This window comes from Nicotiana tomentosiformis, chromosome 12 (assembly GCF_000390325.3).
Source record: "Nicotiana tomentosiformis chromosome 12, ASM39032v3, whole genome shotgun sequence".
Classification (NCBI taxonomy): domain Eukaryota; kingdom Viridiplantae; phylum Streptophyta; class Magnoliopsida; order Solanales; family Solanaceae; genus Nicotiana; species Nicotiana tomentosiformis.
This window is the reverse complement of record NC_090823.1, coordinates 16,529,013-16,542,628: the sequence shown is the minus strand read 5'-3', so window position 1 is coordinate 16,542,628 and position 13,616 is coordinate 16,529,013. Positions and strand designations below refer to the sequence as shown.

The 13,616-nt window shown below is 31.4% G+C and overlaps 1 protein-coding gene across 1 annotated transcript; it reads left to right on the top strand.

Moving 5' to 3' along the window:
* Positions 1-2,232: 2,232 nt before the first annotated feature.
* Positions 2,233-13,410, top strand: LOC104118189 (copal-8-ol diphosphate hydratase, chloroplastic). Its single transcript, XM_009629384.4, has 15 exons — positions 2,233-2,468; positions 3,246-3,329; positions 3,442-3,503; positions 3,863-4,175; positions 5,186-5,369; positions 5,617-5,834; positions 6,405-6,522; positions 6,623-6,738; positions 7,093-7,319; positions 8,335-8,450; positions 10,610-10,708; positions 10,793-11,038; positions 11,239-11,353; positions 11,882-12,076; positions 13,146-13,410. The coding sequence occupies exons 1-15, from the start codon at positions 2,357-2,359 to the stop codon at positions 13,347-13,349; spliced, it is 2,409 nt and encodes an 802-aa protein (XP_009627679.1). The 5' UTR covers positions 2,233-2,356; the 3' UTR covers positions 13,350-13,410.
* Positions 13,411-13,616: the final 206 nt, after the last annotated feature.

Here is a 13,616-nt window from a genome sequence, read left to right as displayed (position 1 = left end):
CGAACGGGCTCTATATATTTATTTCCAAAAGAGGAAAGGAACATTATCACGCACCTTCTGCCGCCTCTGAAAGCAAGTAGCTAAGCATTAATTAAGAATGAACACAAAATAAACAGTAGTAGTAAAGTAGACAAACTACATATAATTAGACTTGTAATATAGGTTTTATCTCAAATTTTAGCAAATGAATTAAATAATTTCAGCATGCATTAGCAAAAACTCATTAGAAAATTATATAATACAACACAAAAAGTTAAGCATGTTTAGTGTGAAGTTTTAGCAAATGAACTAAAAACTTTAAGCATGTTTAGTCTGATATTTTAGCAAATAAACTAAATAACTTAAGCATATTTATTATGAAATTTTAGCAAATGAACTAAATAAGTCTGAATTTTTAGCAAATGAACTAAATAACTTAAGCATATTTAGTCTGAAATTTTAGCAAACTAAATAACTTCAATATGTTTAGTCTGAAATTTTAGCAAATGAACTAAAGAACTTCAGCATGTTTATACTGAAGTTTCGGATAAAATTCATGATAAAACCGTAGGCTGCAGGATAAATAACTTTAGCATGCATTAGCATGAAGTTTTAGCTTCAATGTGAAACAACTTCATGCTATATTAGCATGAAGTTTTAGTTTCAACATGAAATAATTTCATACTACATTAGCATGGAGTTTTAGCTTCAAGGTGAAACAATTTCATGCAAGTGTGATTCTGGAGATGAATCTCGACAAGTTTATGATTTTTTTATAAAGTTGCTGAGAGTAGGAGAGCAGATCATTTTATATCTTTGTGAGGGGTGTGATTGTCATATTATTACAAATTTTTTGTGAGGTGGCTATCAAATCAATAATTTTAAAAAATAAGATACAAATAAAAAGGTGACACAAACATAGGGTACAACTGCAAATCTCCCAACATTATCACCTTCTGCCGCCTCTGAAAGCAAGTAGCAAAGCATTAATTAAGAATGACCACACAAAATAAATAGTAGTAGTAAAGTAGCCGAACTACATATAATTAGACTCATCATATAGGTTTTCTAGCCAATACTTTTCCAATTAAGATTAGGTTTCCTTTTTAAAAATTTGCACAATTCTTAGAGAGATATCTAATAGTGCAAAACACAGAAATATATATCCAAACTACTTTTTCTCTCTCCTTAAACATTTTATTTAACTAACACGGCACTAGTTGAAACAATCAGGGGATATTTGTAAAGGTAATAAATGACTGGTTGATTTTTAAACGTTAGATATGTTGAAATAAATTCAATTTGAAAAAACGACTAATAATTAAAGCTGGAACACTACGTATTCAACACTAAGAAAATATAATGTGCTATTTGACAATATATGAAGTCAAGAAATAAGAACTGGCATTATATATGTTTTCAAGTAGGTTTAGGCTATGGCAAAATACTAATAAGCAAGCACTTAATTTTGCGGTACAAAATAAAGTTTTGTATTGTTAAATAAGAAGATATATCACGTAACAAAATAGAGAGTATTGCCTATAGTTAATTTGCATCGCTCGTCCTTTGTGAGCATTTCAATAGGCTTATGATCACACATAAATTTGTGTGTGAATTGCTTTAGAAAAATTACATAATTTGAATTTGAGGTCTTAATATGTGTTCAATCCAGAGGAGTAGGCACCTTAGCTCGAGCGATATCGCGTGACACCGCTTCGACAACACATTTCATAAATATGTATGTATAAATATTAAGAAAAATAAAAATATTGAGTATAAATATAAAAGATGACATTGCACTTCTTTAAATATTGATACCGCTTACAAAACTTCTTTGCGCGCACGCCATTGATTCAATCTATCATAGTTCTTGTAAATGTTATTTCAGATCTTTAATTTAAAATATTTTAATAAAGTCAATCATTTTTAACATCTAGATTTCTCGTTTTTACTTTTTGTTTATTATATCACATTTTGGACATAGCACTAAGTCGGTATAACTAATTGTGACTTGTGCAAGTTAAGAAAATACAATGCAATGCTGCTGAAACAACAGAGCAACTCGTTTCCAGTAAAAATCTAAAGTTTACTACTTTCACAAAAACTAACAAAAGTTTTAGAGTGCGTTTGACAATTTATTTCATGCAAAGATTCGAGAACAATCAACACAGAATTAGGCTGAAGTGTCTAAGAGAATTTAATATTTGCCCTTCATCAAGAGGCAATATATAAATAAGCCTGCGCCATTGCAACAACTCAAACCATTTCCAATATTGCCTCACAAGTCAGTAGTGCCTTTCCTCTCTCAAACGTTCATTGTCTTTATCTCCCTTCCCCAATTCTCATTGGAAGAATAAAACAAAAATTAAATTAGAAAATGCAAGTTATAATTACGTCCAGTCACAGATTTTTCTGCCATCATCTTCATCAGCTCAAGAGTCCTACATCGTTGTCTGCACAGAAAGCTGAGTTTAAAAAACATGGACCCCGTAAGTTACTTTTTTCACACGGGATTTAACTTATACTTCCTCCGTTCACTTTTAATTATCCAATATTCTAAAAATAAAGTTTCACTTTTACTTGTAACTTTTAACATATCAAGAGAAAACACTTTCTTTTTTCCTGTTATACCTATAGTATTAACTCATTTCGAATCATTTTCTGAAATCTATTAAAAATATGCATCAATTAATAAGGGTGTCATGGTAAATTATACACTTCATTTATTATTTCTTAAGGGATATGCAAAGTTCATAGTAGACAAGTAAAAGTGAACGGAGGGAGTATCTACTAACAGTGCAAAAAAAAAAATTTACCTAATCAGTGGAATTTACACTAACTTGGATCCCTTAAACTTAAATTATTATTCCATCCGTTCCAATTTAATGATTGGACATCCGGTTTAAGAAAAAAATAAAAACTTTAAAATTTGTGGTCCTAACAAGTCATAACATTTGTGTGGTTATAATCTTTTACACTTGTGGTGTTAAACATGTCAGAGTGTTTGTGTAGCTATAAAAACTTCTCATTTAAGGTATAATTGGATATTTAAGTTAAAATATTGCCCAATTTAAAAAGGGGTCATTCTTTTTGAAATGAACCAAAAAAATAAATATTATCTATTCGTCCTCACTTCACTCTCAGTAGCACACGTAAAATCATAAGCATTCGGAAAGAATATCACAGTCAATTACTTGCCCCTTCTTATCTCAATAGTAGTATAACTAATTACTATGCCATTTCATTTTTATTTAATATATTCACAGGAAATTGGTTGTTCCAAACTGAAGGCTCACTTCTATATAAACCAGTTCGTCTCAATTGTGCAACTAGTGATGCAAGTTATCTTGGTATGATCATTTCGACTGTACTAGATAGATGATACATTAAACAATTATATTGCCTAAGGAATTGTTTACAACCACAAAGCAAGTTTTGATAAATGAGCTACACTTTTTGCAGGTAATGTGAATGAGTACTTAGAATCTGATCACTCAAAAAACTCCGAAGAAAAGGATATTCAGGTGATAAGAAAATTATTTGCCTTAGCTTGACTTCTCTCAAATTTGTGATAAAATTGTTATTTTACATGAAAAATATATTTTTGAAAAATATTGTTATTCACATAAAATATTTTCTGGTGTTTTGATTGGCGAGTGAAAATATTATTTAAAAAAAACATATTTATATAAAAAGAATGATACCTTGTTTTATTTGAAAATAACTTTAAATTTCTCATTTACCCTTAATCACATATTTGAAAAGTCTTTTATTTTTTTCTTATATTTCGTACCTAGTCAAATTATGTCACATAAATTGAAACAAGGCTAGTACATTTCTTTTTTGTTAAATGAAATCATAGCGGAATTGTTTGTCTCAATAGGTAAGCAGAACAATACAGATGAAAGGTTTGACAGAAGAGATCAAACACATGTTGAATTCAATGGAGGATGGAAGGTTAAATGTCTTAGCCTATGACACAGCTTGGGTTTCCTTTATTCCAAATACTACTAATAATGGAAATGATCAAAGACCTATGTTTCCATCTTGTCTTCAATGGATTATAGACAATCAACTTTCTGATGGTTCATGGGGAGAGGAGATTGTATTCTGCATATATGATCGACTCTTGAACACACTAGTATGTGTTATTGCATTGACATTATGGAACACGTGCCTTCATAAGAGAAACAAAGGTGTGGAATGTGTTGCTATATATTACTCAGTATGAAACATGATTTTTATGTTATATGTATACAATTTATATGTATACAATTTGTCCAACATATTTATACGATCAGATCGCTTAGGTATCTATACGGAAATTTTCATGATAACCATTAATTTGCCGGCAACTTTATAAAAATGGTAAATGATTGAATATTTAAAATTATTTCTTAAATACTATTTTGCACTCGATATTTACACCAAATTAAATTATTTATTCTGGTATAAATGTCTGAGTACTTACAAAACTTTACTAGTTTCTTAAGCAGGGCCGGCTCTAACATTATCACAAGTAAGACGTGTGCCTTATGCCCCCAAATTTGAGGGGTGGGGGAGGCTTTTATTTTAGAAATAATAGGTTTATAGATTTTAAAAAAAAAAATCATACTTAGTACTTTTAGTACAAAACTAGAGTTGTCCTATAATAACTGCAAGAAAGAATAAGAATAAGAAGAATTGCTTAAGTAAGGTAGTCGCTTCTTTTTTTCGGTATGCCGCTCCGCGAGCAAGGAGTGCCACGCACGAGCGGAGAGTTGAACCAAGTAACATTGCAAAGGCATAATGATAGTAGGGTCGGGATATCCCCGCCCTCCGAACCGGATGTGAGGGTCTCCCCTCATCCAGAAGTTTTATTATAATTAATTAATAAAATCTTGCCTAATATCAATAATGTCTCAAGAAAGATTAAATAGAACGATTATATTATTAATTGAGAATGAATTATTAGAGGAAATCGATTATAAATAAAAAATTATTAGCCACTTTGTATCTCAAAAAACTAGAAAAGTAGACTTCATATAAAAGTATATCATAATTTTCCTTTAAACATTCAGGCCTCACGATTAAGCTTGGGTTTTAGGCCATATATGCTTGAGCCACCGTGTTCTTAAGCTCCTTAGCATTTAGTATCTAATCCTGTTAATACTTTATTCTTGATCCAATACTTGCATGCTTACAATGGACCATTCTTGTTTCCTAGGTGTGATGTTTATCAAAGAAAACTTAAGCAAGCTAGAGACAGGGGAAGTTGAAAACATGACTAGTGGATTTGAACTTGTGTTTCCTACTCTCCTTGAAAAAGCTCAACAACTAGATATTGACATTCCGTATGATGCTCCAGTCTTAAAGGATATTTATGCAAGGAGAGAAGTAAAGTTAACAAGGTAAAATGACTACACGTGATATGATCTTGCACGAAATTAGATCCAAGATTTAAATTTAACGGTCCAATCTATAGTATTTTCAGCATCAAAACCATTGTACTTTTTATGTTATGGATTCAGAATGTAATATTTATTGAACTTAGAGTAATTTATCACACATATATTTATATTTCATATAAAAAATATTATATTCAGTTGTCAACGGTTCTTTCCTCCTGTGATTTATTAATATATTTCTATTTTGCAGAATTCCTAAAGATGTTATCCATACGATTCCGACAACAGTATTGTTTTCATTAGAAGGATTAAGGGACGACTTAGACTGGCAAAGACTTTTAAAGCTTCAAATGCCTGATGGTTCATTCTTAATATCCCCTGCTTCCACTGCCTTTGCATTCATGGAAACAAATGATGAAAAGTGTTTGGCATATCTTCAGAACGTTGTTGAAAAGAGTAATGGAGGAGGTACCTAGAATCTTCCTTTGTCCATAACATTTAGGTAAAGGTGTGTCAAATAGACGGGTTGGGCTGGTCAAATGGGCTAAGTCAATAAATGGACGTGTTATTCAAAAGTTACTGAGCTGATCGGATGAGATAAGTCAAAATGGGCCAGAATTTGAGTCATTTATCAAACTTTAATTAATATGTATTGTTTTCTTATGAATGATTTAATTTTAAAATATTTTTTTTCTTTTGTTATGGTAATATATAACATATCAAATAAAAAAAATTATTTTAAAAGATATTTTACCAAAGTTACTCATTGATCAATTCAGGCTAAAATCAACCCAATTCTAGATGGACTGAGACTTACTGTATTAAGATGTGTTGAGTTCAATAAATTGGTGGGTCAAATAGGTTTGGGCTCAAATTGCCACCTCTAATGACATACCATGGACAATTCCAAAATATTGTACTTCTTCCGTTTCATTTACACTTAATGACAAGTTTTGTAGCAATATAAATGTTATAACATGATTAAGATCACAAGTTTCAAATGATGAGACATGCACTAATTACATGCAATATGTTTAGCGCGACAATACCCGTTCGACTTGGTAACACGACTTTGGGCAATTGATCGATTACAACGCCTTGGAATCTCTTATTATTTTGCGGAAGAGTTCAAGGAACTTTTGAATCATGTGTTCAGGTAAACAAGGAGCAATATATTTGCGTCACACAATTAAGAGCATGAAATCATCAATTTTGAGCAATTTATGTGACAAGTCTAATTTATTGTTGAACTACAGATACTGGGACGAGGAGAATGGAATTTTTAGTGGAAGGAATTCAAACGTTTCTGATGTTGATGATACATGCATGGCTATAAGGTTGCTAAGGTTACATGGGTATGATGTTAGTCCAGGCAAGTCAATGGAAAAGTTACTCACTGATTTCGCAAAATTTACTTAGTGGACGTTTAGACATCCGAAAAACGTTTTTCTTAAAAAGGAATTCTACGTAGAAATGGTATTTGAAAATTAAAGTTGTATTTGGATATAAATACAATTTGAAGTTATTTTTAAAATTTTATGAGTAATTTGAAGTGAAAATTTTAAAAAATAACTTTTTAGTAATTTTTAAATTTCCGAAATTTAATTTTTCATGAATTCCGAAAAAAAAAAAAAAAATTTGAAAAACCAAATATGATTTTTTTATGGTCAAACGGGCCCTAAAGTATTTATTGGTGGCTTAATCCAATTTTTTAATTCTGTCACAGATGCGCTAAACAATTTCAAAGATGGTGATCAATTCGTTTGCTTCAGAGGTGAAGTGGACGGGTCACCAACACATATGTTTAATCTCTATAGATGTTCCCAAGTTTTATTCCCAGGAGAAAAGATTCTTGAAGAGGCAAAGAATTTTACTTATAACTTCTTACAGCAATGTCTTGCAAACAACCGATGCTTAGACAAATGGGTCATAGCTAAGGACATCCCCGGGGAGGTAAATAATGAACAAAGATTTTAATATTTACATACTGCAGTGTAAAAGAAATTTTATAAGTTAAATACATGTAATCGTCCATAGAAAATGCAATTAGCAACTTGAAAAATAGGGAAAAATAATTACATCTTACATTATCTTAAAACACACTAATAGTAAAATTCTTTATGCAATTTATATAAGTTAAATTCACGAGAAATAAACCATTCTCTCCGTTCACTTTTACTTATTCACTATACTAAAAATATTTTTTTTACTTGTCCACTATATTAAATCTAGAGAAAAACAATCTTCTTTTCATGTTTTACTCTTATCATACTACTCATTCTCCGAATCATTCCCAAGACTTTTTAAAATACTCTCATTATTATGAGTAAAATTGTAAAGAGAATGCAAAGTCAAAAGTAGACAACTATAAATGAACTAGGAGAGTACTCATTTTTAAAAACTATAGATACTGTTGGTGAAAACGATAAATAACAATAACACAATAGATCTGTAACAACGAAACCAAATTTTTTAACGGGGTAAAATACAATACCCTCGAGCAGAGCAATATAATACCACTAAATATTACAACTTGATAGTGTCAAGATACTACTACAATTTAGAAAAAAATAATACTCTTTATTTTAAATACCTCACTACGATATTACTCTTACTCATAATTTATCTCATAAACTACAATCCGTGGAATACTCTCTCTGAGTCTATGTTGCTTATCTCGATTCGGTGTATTTGATCCGAAGAGCTGAAGCCTCCTTTTATAGCAGCGAGGAATCGTTCCTCCAACCAATCAAAGGATTGGATTTACAAATTGCATTGCAGATTTCCTTAACTTGTTGCACGCAAATTGGTTTTGCTATTTGTTTTTCTTTTGGTGTTATTGCAACTTGTTGTCATCTTTTTTTCTTTTTTCTTTTATTTAGATGGGTTCCATAGCTGCAACATGTAATACTCTTTATCTTTTACTATGCATAATTTGCTAAATATGTTGTAAAACATTTATTTATAGATAAGGTATGCACTAGAATTTCCATGGTATGCCAGCTTACCTCGGGTGGAAGCTAGGTATTATATAGAACAGTATGGCGGAGCAGATGATATTTGGATTGGCAAGACGTTATACAGGTAACTCTTTAAGTATGTTCTGAAATTTTCTTTTCTCTGGTGATAATAACATTTTTATTCTCTAGTCAATAAACAGTTCTATGTTAGTTTTCATTTAGGTTTACCGTACATAAGTAGTTACACAAAAGTTAAAATTAAGAGAGGATTTAACTTGGTTAAACTATAGAATTATAGTCTAACCAACTCGTGTCTCTTGGTACTTCAAACAAATAAATATTATCATAACTGCCTTAGGACGGCTTAAATTGGAGTGTGATTATCTCATCTAATATTTTAGTTTGCTAGAGATCATAATTTTATTTACTTAATTTGCCTTAATTCAATATTCATGATCACCTCACTAGCGGACGTGCTTTTTTTTATTTTATGACGAAGTACGTAGAAAGTTTTCTTCAATAACGGGTGACGATGAGATTCAAATTTAAAATCTTTACATGTTATGATGCTATGTTTAATTGTATGACCATCTAAAACTTCAAGTGAACAGACATAACAAACTCATATTTATTTAATAATGCCTTTAGTGCCCATATATATTTATGACGAAGCTCTATGGTAAATGAAGATATTTAAGAATAAATGAAGATTTTCTGTTTTTAAATATAAAGTGTTTCATTGAAATTCTTACAGTACAATATGTATTAATACACTGTGTAAAGAGTCCCTCCAAGCTCACTCTTAGGCCTATTCAAAATTGAACCGAAATCATTAATCGAATCAAACCGATGACTTATTGGCTTATTGATATCGGATTATCGGGGTAATAGATGGTAAACGGATTGAGATTATATAATTAACGGCTTAATGGTTTGGGGACAGATTACTTAATTTTCTTATCGGTTAAACCGTTAACCCGTTAAAGTTTTTTATATTTACACTTTTACTCCTAAGTATATAAACTTGTTACTACATTGTTGCATAAGTAGTTGTACTTAGAATGATAGAATTGTCTATAGCTAACGGTAGTCGTCTCTAGCTTCTCATGAATTATGAGTGGACATGAATTGAATTTCTCTCTGGGCCATTTTACTTATGCGGGGTTTGTTTCATTACTTCACTTACAATTAGAGTTTGAAGTTTGTCTATAAATGGGGTTTTCTAATTATTTTGTGGATAGCAATGCTAATGGTATTGATTGTTCAAAAACTAACCGAGACAGTTTGAACTATGCATTTGGCCGTTTGGTAATTTATTTTTATTTGATTTAGCCGATAAATCGCCCGATAATCGTTACTCTGTACCAATCTGTCTGTTGACTTTTTAGATGGCTAGCGGATTACAATATTTATAATTCGATAACCGATAAGCCGAACCGTTAAGCGTAATTATCCGTCCGATAAGCACCCCTGCTCACTCTTGGCTATCTTATCTCTATCTCAAGGTCATTGTACATACTGCAAATACAACTCATGCAGATGTTATCACTTAGAGACCATCTTCTATATAACTACTACACACGGCAGTCACCTATTTACACGCAAGCAGAGCATTGAACTAATTTTATATTTAAAATTTGAGGATCATATTTACTATTTATAGCAATTTTAGTAGATTCCTACACAAAATTTATATTTGACATCCAAAGTGCTGCTAGCATTTAGGGGTGTTAAATGAGCGGGTTGGGCCAATTTTAGGTGGGTCAAAATGAGCTGAGTCAATACATGGACGGGTCATTGACCCGCCCAAGAGTTAATTGAGCTGAGATGAGTTGGGTCAAGATGAGCTAAAATCTGAGTCATAGTCCAACTTTTACCAAACTTTAATTAATATGTAGTGTTTTCTTATGAATTGTATAATTACTAAATAAGACTTTTTTTCTTTTGTTATAGTCATATTATAACATATCAAACAAAAAAGAATTATTTCAAAGATACTTTGGTAAAGTTACTCATGGATCAATTTGAACTAAAATTTAACCCATCTTTAAAATGGGTTGAGATGAGTTGGGTCAAAATGGACTGAGTTCAATAAACGGACAGGTCAATAATCCGCCTAACCTTGGGCGGGTTGAGTGGGTCATTTAGGCTTTGGCCAAATTTGACAGCCCTAGCTAGAATTTAAGTTTTTAGGAGCAATTCTAGGTTACACATAATTAAGTTCAAAAAACCCAAAGTATATGGTTGCCTAATTGGAAATTTGTTAATCTTTTGCCCATGCAGAATGCCCGATGTCAACAACAATGTTTATTTACAAGCTGCAAAATTGGATTACAATAGATGCCAAAGTCAACATCGCTTTGAATGGCTGATTATGCAAGAGTATGTACTTGATTTTTTTAATGTTTATAAACAATAAAGCATCAAGCTTTTTATCTTCTAAAATTTGCTCCATCTCATGATTAGGTGGTTTGAGAAGTGCAACTTTCAACAATTTGGAATAAGCAAAAAGTACCTCCTAGTTTCTTATTTCCTAGCTGCTGCAAGTATATTTGAAGTCGAGAAGTCAAGAGAACGCCTTGCATGGGCTAAATCTCGTATAATATGTAAGATGATTACATCTTACTACAATGATGAAGCCACAACTTGGACAACTAGGAATTCATTGCTAATGGAATTCAAGGTTTCTCATGATCCGACCAGAAAAAATGGGTATTTATCTCTCTATCTAGTACTTTAAATAATTAATTTATGTATGAAAATATCCCTATCTCTTACAACAATTGGTTGGAAACAAATTCATCGCAAGTGTCACACATTCTCAGTTTTCACAACTAACTTTTGAAGTGGGAATTTGGTTTTTATATCTCCAGAAGTTATTTTTGCTTTTTTGTTTTCCTTCTTTGTTGCAGTAATGAAACAAAAGAGATCTTAGTTCTCAAAAATCTTCGTCAGTTTTTGCGCCAACTATCAGAAGAAACTTTTGAAGACCTAGGCAAAGACATCCATCACCAACTACAAAATGCTGTGAGTATACAAGGATTCCTTTTTTATATATCTTATTCTAACTATACAAGAAAATGTCACAAAAACATGATAAATCACAAATAGTTCGTACTTTACCAATTAGTTGTCAACCATATTTGTTTTCTCAAGTTTTTGGGTGGTGAAAGAGACTTGGAGGAAGGGAAAGAGAAAGGAAAGGTTTGGTCAGAATCAAATCTTACACCTATAAAATAAAAGGCAACAATATTACTAGCTAGTGATTATATTCATCATTCATTTTATCCTTATGTTTTTTTATCAAAATAATCCAAACAAACAAAAATAGATTTAGGATGTGTTATATTTATTTTCAGCTTGATATATATACACATACGAAGAAAATAAAAACATCTGTATAATAAGACCATACATTCATTTTAAACTCATTGATTCTAAATTTTAAACTCATCTATGCAAAAAGAACTACAATTAACCTTAAGACTAATCAACGATGCTACTCTTGAAATTCATCATATTATTTTTGCTTGCATATTTTCTTTTCGAGTGCAGTGGGAAACGTGGTTGGTGTTCTTGAGGGAGGAAAAGAATGCATGTCAAGAAGAAACAGAGTTACTGGTGCGCACAATTAATCTCTCGGGCGGCTATATGACACATGATGAGATATTATTCGATGCGGACTACGAGAATCTGTCCAACCTTACCAATAAAGTTTGTGGCAAGCTTAATGAGCTCCAAAATGACAAGGTTAGGAACCATAATAATCATCTTTTAATTTTCTTTTGGAGTAATTACACGAATAATAAATTATTTTTAAGTTTATTGTACCAAAGTCATATTTTTTTTAATTGAAATATAAACCAATTATGGGTGTGTTTGGTATGGACATGTTTGGTTGTTCAAAATATTTTGAAAAATAGTTTGAAAAATATTTTGTCTAGGAAAACAAATTTCTTAAAAATAAAGAAAATGATTTCCTTGATGCGAGTAGGAAAAACAAGTTAGATAAGTGGCACTCTATGTTGATTGCCTCCCCCCACCCCTCCCCGAACTCTATCCCCTGCCTCACCTCCCTCTGCCCCCACTCTTGACCCCTCCCCCTAAGCTTGGGATGCCTTCTCCCCATGCCCCCAAGAACACTCCACCCTACCACGCCGCCCATCACCCCCTACCTCTATAGTGTTTGTCAAGATTGTAAACAAACTTTTGGGCGATATTTTCTGCTTATTTATCAAACATCAAAAAATAAATAAGAAAGACCACTTATTTTTTGAGAGATTTACTTTCAGGAAAAATTTTCTGCTGAAAAATATTTTTATTCATACCAAACACACCCAATGTATGTATCACAAAAAATAAAAAATAAAAAGCTAGAAAAATTATGTCAAGTTCGATCCCAATAACATAATAGGTTGCAACTTCAAAAACTTACCTAGCATAATATCTATCAATACACCGCTTAAAATTAAAAATCAAAACTAAAATACTTTTTAACCCATCTAAAAAGGTCGTGATGTGTCTCATGGTTAAAAACAATGGGTTTTAAGTTGGATTTGCAAATGGGTTTTATAAAATATTAGATGGTGTAAGGTTGATATTATAAGGTGTGCATAAGTGGCAGCTTACTTATTTTTTATGGGACCAAATTTAGTATTTTCTTGTATTTTTCTAATATTTGTGATATATAAGCAGGATGGAGTTATTTCTCCATTTAAAAAATTAATTCTATGATTTTGGCAGAATAAATCTATGAAAACGAACAATTCTTTTTATTTCAGCTTTCTAATTCCTCTATTTAAATCTAAACAAATGTTAGGTGACGGGCCGCTCAAAGAACACCAATATTGAACTCGACATGCAAGCTCTCGTAAAGTTAGTGTTTGGTAACACCTCAAGCAACATCAACCAAGACATTAAGCAAACATTTTTTGCAGTTGTGAAGACTTTCTATTACAGTGCGCATGTTAGTGAGAAAATAATGAACTTTCACATATCCAAAGTGCTTTTTCAGCAAGTCTAGTAACATTTTATGTTTGTAGCTGACAGTAATTCTGAAATAACATGGTGCTTTATCTCTTTAATTTCTTATACTTATTAATTTGTCATTGTCATTTTGAAACATCTCTTATAATATGTTAAAGCGAAATTTATTAGTGCGTATACAAATTTAGAGTGTCAAGATGATTCTATCAAAATTTATTTTTATTTTAATGTCAAATTATTGAATATCTCAAATACGATATATGCAAGGGTATGTGCTGCATTCTATTTTATACTAGTTAAAACA

Bases quoted from the DNA above. Each gene is read 5' to 3' on its own strand.
- LOC104118189 (XM_009629384.4), top strand. From the start codon at position 2,357: ATGCAAGTTATAATTACGTCCAGTCACAGATTTTTCTGCCATCATCTT. The intron at 6,523-6,622 runs GTAAACAAGGAG...GTTGAACTACAG, and splicing joins CTTTTGAATCATGTGTTCAG to ATACTGGGACGAGGAGAATG. The intron at 8,451-10,609 runs GTAACTCTTTAA...TTGCCCATGCAG, and splicing joins ATTGGCAAGACGTTATACAG to AATGCCCGATGTCAACAACA.